General features: G+C 47.8%; 1 protein-coding gene across 6 annotated transcripts in view; it reads right to left on the bottom strand.

Annotated features, from left to right (window-relative positions):
* Positions 1–12,099, bottom strand: part of SOCS7 (suppressor of cytokine signaling 7) — a 42,743-nt gene that overhangs the window by 7,413 nt on the left and 23,231 nt on the right. For 2 of the 6 annotated variants that reach the window (XR_013226973.1, XR_013226974.1), the window contains exons 8-10: positions 11,336–11,471; positions 9,471–9,628; positions 1,778–1,886 (exon numbers count right to left, since the gene is read on the bottom strand). Coding sequence is in view for 4 of the 6 variants with exons in the window: in XM_077313936.1 (XP_077170051.1) it covers positions 9,508–9,628; positions 11,336–11,471 (257 nt within the window). In the remaining 2 variants the exon portion in view is untranslated. Of the gene's footprint in view, positions 1–1,777; positions 1,887–1,914; positions 4,178–4,517; positions 7,770–9,470; positions 9,629–11,335; positions 11,472–12,099 lie in introns of those variants that run through there. The other 4 variants (XM_077313938.1, XM_077313935.1, XM_077313937.1 and 1 more) reach the window with 3 other exon arrangements.

Genomic DNA, 12,099 nt, shown 5'->3' with positions numbered 1-12,099 from the left:
AGCTTCTTGCTGGGGTCACCACAGATTGGCTGTGGTTTGACTGCACTTTACACACACATAGAATCACAGAGTTGGAAGGGACCTCCAGGGTCATCTAGTCCAACCCCCTGCACATATTGAGATTTCTTAACACAATTAGTGAGAAAATGTTCATATATTATTATATTCATTATCCAACCTTTCTCTACAGGCTCAGGGTGGGTTACATCAAACAGCCTGACAGGAAAAAAAAGATATAAAATACAAAAATATAATCTAGAAAAATTAAAATTTTGAGTTCTGCCCCCCAATGCCTCTTCCCAATCTTTCAGCAGCCAGAGGGGGAGAGGGCAGAGAAATTTTCGTCCCCAGGGGAATAACGTCCCCAGGTGGATAAGTGAGGCTTTAATAATTTTCAGTTTCACTCATTGGCGTTATTGGACCTCAACCACATTATAATTTAGCCAATTAATGTTTATTTTAAACTTTCAAAAACAACTACCCATGTAATCAAATGCTCATATACTTCTTGTTGTTACCCCCCCCCCCCGAGCCACCCGGGAAAGGCAGGCTATAAAACTAAAATTATTGTAACTGGCCTCGTTGGACAGCTCCCTTTTACAAGCCATGCTGAATGATTCGAGACCACTTTTAACAAATTCTTCCCGCTGCACAGGACCCAGCAAAAAGCAAGTGTCTAATCTCTTAAAAATCTCTCTCTCGGGGGGGGGGGGCTTTTTCCTCAATGGCAGCCAGCTGCGATCTTTACCTGGGACATTTCCACACATCAGCTAAAATAGCATCATGCCCACGGAATGGCAAAGTGCAAAAGTCTATTGTGCCTCCCAGGCCCTCCTCACCTTTTTTTCTTGTCTCGCCTTTGCCTACCATCTTTTCATGTGTCTTACCCTCCTCATCTGCTCCCGGAAAAGGCGGAAGAGAGCTTCCGCCTGTCAATCAATCCGGGCAACCAATCCCCTACCTCCATATTTTGAAGCAGTTTAAAGGCCCATGATGCCTGCTAATTTATTTTTTATGCCAACTTATGTGTCGCAATGCCTATGCATGGAATCACAGATGCATAGTGCTTTCAAAGAACGCCACTTTCAAGAGCCACGCTTTGTACCACAAGCAAATCTTTGTCTTTATTCACCGCTCGGACCTCCCCACTGCCGCCTTCTCCCCCTGCCGCATCTGTCTCCATTCAAGATCTTTTAATTTCTGGTATCCCCTTCAAGCATATCTGCCTATTCGTTGCCCCAGGCACATTGCCATTTAAAAAAAGAAATTCCCGTCCCGGGAGGGAGGCGAGTGCGAAGGCAGGACAATACAGATGACTCTAGCGCGTTTGCACCACTATACTTTCCTTCGGCTGGTTCTCCTCTGGCCGCTAGTGCTTTTTAGGGTGGTGAATTCACTTTATGCACTTCCCAAAGAAGTGCTTTAAAATGAAGAATGTAGCAACCAGTCAGCTGGCTAGACGCTAAATGTGGGCGACGCCATGCGGAGTGGACAGAATATAACGCCTACATTCGACTGGCATGACGCTGCATTTAACAGGTGCGGAAACCCCCCTAGTTTCCCTCCACAACAGAGACCTGAAGTGGTTTACTACATTGTTCTCTCCCCCAGTTTATCACTGCAACAACCATCCACGTGAGCTTCCATGGTCACCGACTGAGGTTCCATGGTAACGTGTTGATTTGGTCTCCCGGATCCTAGCCCAGGGCTCTCACCACTAGGAATCAAACACTACAATACGGGGGGGGGGGGGGAGGGGGGAATGGGACTGGCCTACCTTGCAGGGTTGTTGTAAGGATCAAATGAAGCCTGCAGGGTGAAGGGTTTTAAATACTTGAACCATTAAAAGGGGTAGGGTTAGCTGATCCAGAGAGACTTTTAATCACCTGAAAATGAAGATAGAGCACATCGATAACCATTTAATTATTTTATTTCAAACCCCACCTACCCTGTCAAACAACAACCCAGAGGCCAAAATAACAGGAAAACAAAATCCACAATAGAAATGAGATACTACACAGGAGAAGGGTAAAGTTCTTTCCTGTAACTGACAAAAAAAAGGGGAAAAAAAGAAAATCTTTGATCCCAGCCCTTGGGGCAAAACTAGTCAATACATCTGTTTTCCAGACAAGACCCTGCAGCGCTTACAAATGCCTCCAAAATGAGAAACCGAAAACGTGCCTATTGATACAATATATACAGACAAGGCCCTTCAAAACCAAGTCCATAAAACAGTCTGATCTTCCCCACACAAATGTCTTAAACACACCCAAAAGTGCATTTCTTTAAAAAGTTCATATATAAACATCTTTGTTCACTCCAACCCGAAACTGTAAGATTGGCCTGCAGGTGTGTTCCATTTGAACATTTTTTTTTTTGTATAGTTCTGAAAATAAATTACAGCAGCTGTTTTAATAAATTAACACAGACACACTCACACACAGAGAGAAGAGCAAACCTGGAGTTTTGCAAAACAGGATGACTCTGCTTTTAAAAAAAGCACCTGAAATAGCATTTTACTGAATTATAAGGAATGATGATAATATGCAAGCTATTGAGTTACACAGACCACTCGAGCAGTATAATGTGTTTTTTCGGCCACACGGAGACTGAAGAATGAAAGTGTTCTTGGTCTTAAGAACGTACCCTAATTGCGCATTCTGTGGCCGGATTTTTTTGTCCTGTTAAGCTTTACTCCCTAAAGCAGGGGTAGTCAAACTGCGGCCCTCCAGATGCCCATGGACTACAATTCCCAGGAGCCCCTGCCAGCATTCGCTGGCAGGGGCTCCTGGGGATTGTAATCCATGGACATCTGGAGGGCCGCAGTTTGACTACCCCTGCCCTAAAGCGTGGCCAGCACTGCTTACAGTGGATGCAGAAAATATCATGGAAGCTTCCTGAACAAGACCGAACGTAAAAACCCCAAATAATTCTGCAACAGCCTTTACCAAAATCCACATTTCATGCTATCAGTGGGTGGCTATCCAGCCATGCCTTCGTGGAGCTCTTACAGAAAATATTCAAAGCATCCACTACAGGAGAGATTAACTAGACGGAGATAGGAAGGGGGTGCAGGATCCGGTCTGCTCAATTTCATCGCCTCTCTGATTCAATTTGGGCCGGGTCACAACTTTTAATAACTGAGCTGAAAAAACTGCCAACCGTTTGATAAATCTGTAGAGTGTGATGCCAGCTAGTGCATCCATCACCTAGCAAGGTAACATGTGATTAAAGGAGAAAGACCCCATCTTGTGCTGGTCAAGGAAAACCACTGGCTTTTGCCTTGCTACACTTGTTCATGTGGCTAGTCTTGCTGGAGCAGGGCCAGCGTCCTTTTCTGAGACGAGGGAAGTCTCGGAAATCGTCACCTGAACCCCTCCAACAGAAATAGTGATTCAACACCCCCTAAGAGAAGGCTAGTCCAACAAGAAACCCAGGTGGTCTCTGAAGCCCACCTTTGCTGTGGATTTACTACACAAGCATTGTAACCATCTCAACATCGCCTTTGTGAGAACAAAATAGAAACCTACTCAAGAAAGCGAAACACAGGTAAACGCGCTACACAAAACTGGAGTGCTATCGTAATTGTAAACAGAGCTTTTCCTTCTACACAAATGCTATTTGAAAAGGGCTCTGCTTCCCTAGTTCCACTGGGCCTGCTACGAAGATCTGTGGAACTCTAAAGCTTGCATACTTAAAAGAAACTGAATGTGACAGTATTAGCTTGACTCAACCGATTCTTTTTTTTTCTTTTTGCATCACTTCCAAGGCCAGAGCAGCACTGATACCACATTTTTATTGAAATCTTCCTTAAGCGGGCAGCTATTACATACATCATATTTTGAACACACACAAGTTCCAGTGGAATTTTCCTTTCCAACAGTGCATGAAACCATAGGTTCCTCTTAACCAGTGCATGAACTCCCAACAGACTTTGTACAGCATGAAGATCACAACAACTGGGTCAATGCATGTCCTTTATCACCCTTGGGTGACATTATCCAGTGTGTAAGGGAGTAGGTCGGTACAGGTAAGCTCTGCGGGGAGATGAGAAACACAACTCCTTTTGCGACATTTCAGATCCGCCAAGCACCATATTCCTAGTTGCCGATCTTCAGGGTTTTAAAGTCTTCACAATTTTAAAGTCCAACTTCAACTGGTAAAAAAGCAAGGCGACCTGGAAAGGGGGGGGGGGGAGGAATGCATTCACACCTTCGCTTCATCGAAAAGTGGCATCTGTACCCAGATTTTTAAAAACTCTAACCTGCTAGTCCATATCAACATGAAATCTGTACCTCTCCTTACCCATTTTCAGACCCTTATTCTGAAGTACATACGAGGATTATTCTAAGGGACATGAAGGGCCCTGGTCGAAGATGCACAATGGGCCAGAACAGGGGTAGTCAAACTGCGGCCCTCCAGATGTCCATGGACTAATAATTCCCATGAGCCCCTGCCAGCAAACGCTGGCAGGGGCTCATGGGAATTGTAGTCCATGGACATCTGGAGGGCCGCAGTTTGACTACCCCTGGGCCAGAAGGACAAGCAGCACTTATAGCCCATTTCCTGCCCAACGAGGCACAATGAGATAGAACAGGACGGAGTCCTAATGCACTCGCTGTCCAGGGAGGCACAATGGGCCAGAAGGACAGGGAGCAATTCTAGCCCCCCTTCCCTGTTTCCAGCTGTTGGGAAGAGGGTCATTTGATGCAGGGAAAACTCCAAAGGGCAACAGGGTGGTGATGTTCAGATCCAGGCTGAATGCAAACATCAACGAACGGACCGGTTGGTTTTAAAGAGATTTCCAACAGCTTGTTCCAAGCTCACACCTTTCCCTTTTATGACGAAGGAACAGAAAGAGACGCTGCGCCAGAAACAAACAAGCCAGGAAAATAAGACGTTTGGGCAGAGGCAGACAACAGGGAAGCCACGGTGCCGAAATTCTCAGTGCACCGTCTTCATCTGTAACCCCTCGCGTGTTTCAACACGGACTCTGGCCAGGTAGCCCCGCAAAAGAAGTTCGAAGAAGAAAACGCAGAACGGGAAACTCGTTGCCGCAGAGTTAACGTGGACGCCTAAAGCGACCACCCCCGGAAGCCGTGCATCGCCCTGCGAGTTATTTACACACAAACAGACTTTGCTCCTCGGTCTTGGAGTCAAAGGGATTCGAGAAGCATCCCAGTAAGGAATTCAGGACAGGAGGGCCAGTGGTGGCACCAACCCCTAAGGCATGGTTTTGTGCGTGTTTGAATCACATTGTCATTTGGGGGGATAAAGGGTTGATTTTAGGACTGGGGGATTTCTGAGCATCTTTTATCTGAAACAGGGAAAGGATAGAGGGAGGGGGGGAACCGCCACATCCTCCATGAACTGGGAAGGCTGTCGTTTTAAATGCTGCAAAGGAGGCACAGACAATGAACTGGGGCTAAAAAAATGAAACATGCATCTGTTCTCAGTTTGCCACCTGGAGGCCTTTGAAGCCACAGGCCAATAGGGGCTTACTTGGCCAACAGAAGCAGGCCAAGCATGTCTCAAGCTCCAAGAGCGTGCTAACATGGCGGATCTCACATCCAGCTCAGAGCTTTTGGTTTCCAGTTCAGGTGCCTGCTGTTTCCTTCCAGCTGGAGACACCAACTCCAGAGGCGACCCAAACGAACAGTGGGGTATGTTGGAAGGGTGGACCAAGTCTCCTTCCTGCACCATGTTTAAAAATGTTCTAAGAACAACCATACTGGCAGAGTTGTTCTCACACACAAACATACACACACACACAGAATGCCAGGGAAACGGTGGTGAAATCACGTAGGACTCAAAACAAGCTCATTACATTTTCCGAAGGACTCATTTCACAAACCAAACCCCAAAATGTGTGCAGACAGGCAACAGGAGGCTGGATCTGCTGAAAGGGTTGGAAGAGAGCGTCAGAGCCTAGGCAGGCAACAGAAACCTTAGAACCGAACGGTTTGGAACGGGGTGGGGGAAGAAGCATGTCGATTTTGTTTATGGGTGCACACACGCATGTGCACGGTGGCACCGGGGAGAAAAATGCATGCCGACCGTTAGCAGAACTACGTCTTGGAATCTTGCTTGAAGCACACCACGCATGAACCGCTGGAAAACTTCAAAACTGAAAGAGTCTTGGTTTCCCCCCCCCCCCCCAACTTGAGCAGGCTTACTCTCATAGTCTCTACGACTATGAAACCGCGTGGTCTGCTAGACCCAGTGTACAGATTACAGGCCTATGAAGCGGAGGGCTTGAAGCCTGGTTTGGTCACACAAATGAGGAACGAGCTTTGAGCCTCCCAAAATAAATAAATATACAAATCACAGCTTTGTTTTTTTTTTAAAAAAAGAAAGAAACCTCATCAAGAACTGAAGCTAATGCACAGGCAGCTGGGGCTCAGCACCCAGAGCGAGGGGAACTTCCTGGATATCACAACCACTTCTGCACCAGGAGGGGTTTTCATCGGGTCCTGTCCAACCCTCTGGTTATGACGGGAAACAGAGATTCTCTGCAGCCAACACACCATATCGAACAGATGTCCCACTAAGGCCAGAAGATCTATCTTACAGAGGGCATTTGGGGGGGGGGGGGGTTGTATGAACAATCGCTCCCCCTGTTCCGCCCTTCCTTCCCACTCTTCTCCCAACTGGGATTGGACTAAGGTGCTTTTAACTGGCTTCTTCGTACAGAAAGGTCAAAGTGGCGCTTCCTTTGGGGCACCAGGCCTTCCACCTGCTTCTTCAGTAGGCTCATTTTATTCACAGGGTCGTGGGGCGGGAGGGCAACGGGAAGAGGAGCTCAAGGCAGACGTCCGGGAGCATTTCTTCTTGGTCTTTTCTTCCTTCTTTCTTTCGCTTTTGCATTTCCCGACCCTTTTGCAGTGGGCTGCTTTGACGAGCTTCCAGTTTCGTTACGGCAGGAGGGCGAGGAAGAAGGAAATCTGTTGGCAACGGCAGCAAGAAAAACCAGCTCCGGGAAGCTCCTAGGGTCCCACTTTTCCCTTCCGACAAAGGTTGCCACATTCTGCGGCCCAACTCGGTCCGGACTCTGGGACCTGCCATTCTCCGTAGGCATGCAATCCTGCGGGGGCACTCCACTTCTTCTATAGGATTCAGATTTTTGCACAAGTCTGCCTTTCCTCCTTCGAGAGGGCAGGAAACCAGAGCCCCCAAGTTCACTGTTCTCAGCCCCCCTCCTCGCTGCCCCAATCCTGCCTCCCCCCAGAACCACTGACCCAGCCAAAACCGACAATGGGCTCAGCCTTTCCTTTCCAAACGCGGCATTCCTTTCAAACCGAACGGCCAGACTGGAAAAGGCAGTTCTGAAGTCTCCGAGAGTCCGTTTGGCCCCCAACCCCATCCCCAACCCTCGAAATACCAACAAGTAAATAAAAAAATGTAAAATTGGCTCACTATTCCCATGCCGGGGGAGAAAGGGAAAAGGGGAGGGGAGGAGACATAAGCGACCCCCCCCCCCAAAAAAATTAGAAATTTAACAAGAAAAATATCGTAACATTCTCCATCCTTGCAAGAGCTTCTGTAATCCAGTTTGGTCAGATCCCAACATCTTTCTGGAACCCAACTGAGGGAAGGGGCGGGGGGGAGAGGGATCACAGCTCCCATTCTTCTGTGCACAGCTGTTTTTGAGCCCCGGATTCACCCTCTCTCTCTCTGGAGGCCCAGAGACAGTCAGAAAGCAAAACGCCAGGACCGCTTTGCGGGGCAGCTTCCAGGACGGCAGGACATCGGTGACCGAATTCCTAGTTCTGGGGAGCAAACACACACAAAACAGGCGGCGTTTAGGCCACTGGACACAAAGAAGCATCTTGGTGGTTTTGTTTTTGCAAAACGAAGGAGACAGAAGACGAGCCTGAATGAATGAATGAATGAATGAACAAACGAATGAACGAACGAACGAATGAATGAATCCTGTGCATTTCTAGGAGGTGGCACATAAAACCTGGCCCTGAAGGTACAATCCAGAGACTTAAAGTTCAGCCAATTGGTATCTGCTTGGTTTGCATCATCATAGTCATATTTTAAAACCAGACGTCCCTCAAGCTCGACATCTAGCAGTGGAAGCAATTCACAGTGGGGTAATAGCAGCAATACTAAAAACATATCTCAATCAAGAAGAGCAGTTTTTTAGACCCCACTTTTCTCTACCTTCAGGAGTCTCAAAGTGGCTCACAATCAATCTCCTTCCCTTCCTCTCCCCACAACAAGCACCTTGTGAGAAAGAGTTCTGAGGGAGCTGTGACTACTCCAAGGTCACCCAGTTGGGGATCACACCTGGTTCTCCAGATTAGAGTCCGCCATCATGCTAGCTTTATTTAAACATTTATATTCTGCTTAAGAAGCCTCAGAGAAGCAGCTTACAAACCCCTACTCTCTCTCTTCCTTGTGAGGCAGGCAGAGCTGAGAGAGTTCAGAGAGAACTGTGACTGGTCCAACAGGGTTCCTGTGAAGGAGGAGTGGGGGATCAGACCCAGTTCTCCAGATTAGAGCTTCCCAGGCTTTACCACTGCACCAGGCGGGCTCTTTTAAAAATGGCAACTGCAGCAAGGTGCCGAGAAGCTGCTGCCTGGAACCAGTTTCTGCTGCCTTGACACACATCAGCCTTTGAACACGACAACAGAGTAACACACGACTCTCTGCACCCCACAGAGATTGTGCTCCTAGTCCACATGGAAAGCAGAAACAAGCAAATTCAACAAAACGGCTCTTAAAAGAAAAAAACAAACAAACAGAACAGCAAATGGATAGGAACACCCTCTGGGACTCCCATGCAACTGGGTGCGCAAGCAACGGGAAATGCGCTGCATTTGATGAGTGTGGAACCACCCTTGACTTTGAACCAAATCTTTAAAATCCAAGAGCGGCATCTGACGATAGGATCAGCCCAAGCTTGAAACATACTTAAGAGAACTGGTTAAGACCACAATTCTTAAGGGAAAGGGTGCAATGCAAAACACACCCAGGACACGTGATGAAGATTCTGTGTTATAGGCATGTGGCCCACCATATCCTCTTCTAGAGATCTGGGGGTGAGGGAAAGAGCCACCATAGAGTATAAAGCACCTTTAAAATGGTTTTAAAAGGATTTAGGATGCTTAGGGCTGATCCTGCGTTGAGCGGGGGGTTGGACTAGATGGCCTGTATGGCCCCTTCCAACTCTATGATTCTATGATTCTATGATCCTGCGTTGAGCAGGGGGTTGGACTAGATGGCCTGTATGGCCCCTTCCAACTCTATGATTCTATGATTCTATGATCCTGCGTTGAGCAGGGGGTTGGACTAGATGGCCTGTATGGCCCCTTCCAACTCTATGATTCTATGATTCTATGAAAAAAACAGCTTTCAGAAGGTTCTGATGCATCTTCCTAAAAAGCAAAACAGATTTGGGGGGGGGGAGGGGAATCAGACAACAGGGACAGTTGCCATGCACATGAAACATTGGGGGTTACCATTGGTGCCAGCGGCAAGGTGGCAGGGGGCCCCTCGCTACGTCGAAGACTCCAGTTCTTGCTTCTGTTTGGAAACAAGCTGCGCCTCCTTCAGTGAAAGATACACCTCCTCCTGAGGGTCGTAGTAGTAGAACTTGCGGATGTAAGAGATCAGAGGCCTGGGAGGGGGGAGAGATGAAAAAGGCCAAGAGGATTAGTGAAGGCATGACCAGGTCAAAAACGGAAGTTGGTTTCCAAGGCCCAGTAAACCAGATGATAGGAGCATTGAGGTGCATCCCCACAGCTGCTTTGCTCTGCCTTGACTTCCAAACTAGAACAGTGTCTTTCAGAGAATCCACACAATGCTGTCCCCCAATAACCCAGTCCCTGGTGAATGAAGGAACATGCAGTTCGGGTGACAAGGTGGACACTTTCCAACCCTCCGGCTTACTATCTATTTGCAGTCTGCTATTTGTCTTGCCAATGAGCCTCTTGTGGCGCAGAGTGGTAAGGCAGCGATATGCTGTCTGGAGCTGTCTGCCCATGAGGTTGGGAGTTCGATCCCAGCAGCCGGCTCAAGGTTGACTCAGCCTTCCATCCTTCCGAGGTCGGTAAAATGAGTACCCAGCTTGCTGGGGGGTAAGCGGTAATGACTGGGGAAGGCACTGGCAAACCACTCTATTGAGTCTGCCATGAAAACGCTAGAGGGCGTCACCCCAAGGGTCAGACATGACTCAGTGCTTGCACAGGGGATACCTTTACCTTTACCTTTATTTGTCTTGCCAGGTCACCAGAAAGCTTTTGGCTGCACAATGTCAGAGCAATTTCCCATATATTTGCAATAGCATTACCCTGTGGCGATATAACTAGCGACAACTTTGTAAAAAAAACAACAAAACACCTGCCCCAAGCCCTCCAGAAAATATGGAAAGATAATTCTCATGGATGCCCATTGCTACTGCATACACAAAGACATTCTCAGCAGCAACGAATGAACAACGCAAAATTGTCGCCATGTAGACACAAGCCTAAGCATATATTATGAGGGCTTGTGTCTAGCAGGACATCTGGCAGAAGGCTCCATCGTGTCCCCTGTGATGTCCCCATGCTAAACCACTCTATGTCAGAGGAAAGAGAACCGATTCTATCCTTCCCAGGTCACCCCTGATCAAGGTGCCCCAGAAGAAGTGGGCAGTGACTCATGAGCACTCCTCCCCTGGCCCAGATTTTGTTAGCAGACAAGTAACAGGGCACTGAGATACCAGTAAGGCTAAACAATTGTAACAATATAATAAGTAGACTTCTCCAGAGTCAGCAGACTTTAAAAGTTCATTAATGTCCAAAAAGTCCCAACGTGTTTCACCAAAAGGCTTTATCAAGGGACATCCAATTCGTTGTTATGACAATAGGAACTCCAATACGGAGAAAATAATCTCTTAACAAAGAGCAGAATTATTATAACAGTTGCTAATCATAACTTCAGGCATTACAGATGCCTTTCAGTGCTACTGGACTCCTGTACTTCTGCTACAAATTGGCACTGCTCCCAATAGAAGAAACGTGGATGCTTTTCGGCTGATCCTGCATAGAGCAGGGAGTTGGGCAGGATGGCCTGTATGGCCCCTTCCAACACTATGGTTCTGTATCCACCCCTTCATATGGGAGAAACCAAAAAGGTGCACAGTAAAGGGGGAAGGGGCTGAACCTGCAACCGGAGATTCCACATTTGGGAAGGAACGATTTGGTGCCCTCTCCGTTTGGTCGCGGCCGGCTCGGCTAGAATGCCGGGAACTGGCTGTGCATAAACCGCAGGGAGTGTCGGAATAGGGGTGGGAGGAAGCAACAGCGCCACCTACTGCTCAGCAATCAACAAAACCGGGGCCTACTTTGGGAGCGGGAGTTCTGGGATGTGGTCGATGCGGACTAGCTGCCTTATCCGGAAGCGGCAGAGGTGCTGTAGCGATTTGACGTTGCTGAACCTGGAGACTGGATAGAGGAGCTGGACGGGAGTTGGAGGGAGACCTGTGGATTTAAAAAAGAAAGGGAACGTGAAGTGTGACCGCGGCTGTACTCGGAGGCCTTCCCCCCAAGATCAAGGTGAGAACTTGAAGCAGGTGAGAGATAGTGCAATGGTTAGAGCAGGGGTAGTCAAACTGCGGCCCTCCAGATGTCCATGGACTACAATTCCCATGAGCCCCTGCCAGCGTTTGCTGGCAGGGGCTCATGGGAATTGTAGTCCATGGACATCTGGAGGGCCGCAGTTTGACTACCCCTGTTCTGGCCCATTGTGCATCTTCGACTCATGGGAATTGTAGTCCATGGACATCTGGAGGGCTGCAGTTTGACTACCCCTGTTCTGGCCCATTGTGCATCTTCGACTCATGGGAATTGTAGTCCATGGACATCTGGAGGGCCTCAGTTTGACTACCCCTGGGTTAAAGTCTCAGGCTAGGAAATGGGATACTCGTGCCGGAATTTTATTGTTCTATTGTTATACTGCGGACAATGTAAATTTCGTATAGTTTCAAATGCTGTAAACCTCCCCGTGCCGTCTATGCTGGGAGGAGCAGTTATTGAACGCAAGTAAGCTATAAATAATAAAAAATAAATAAACCACCCAAACAAACAAAAAAAAAGAAATCCAAACGTT

The sequence above is a fragment of the Paroedura picta genome, chromosome 16, assembly GCF_049243985.1.
Source record: "Paroedura picta isolate Pp20150507F chromosome 16, Ppicta_v3.0, whole genome shotgun sequence".
In the NCBI taxonomy this organism is placed as follows: Eukaryota; Metazoa; Chordata; class Lepidosauria; order Squamata; family Gekkonidae; genus Paroedura; species Paroedura picta.
The sequence above is the reverse complement of the archived record's forward strand: the minus strand, read 5'-3'. Positions and strand labels throughout refer to the sequence as shown.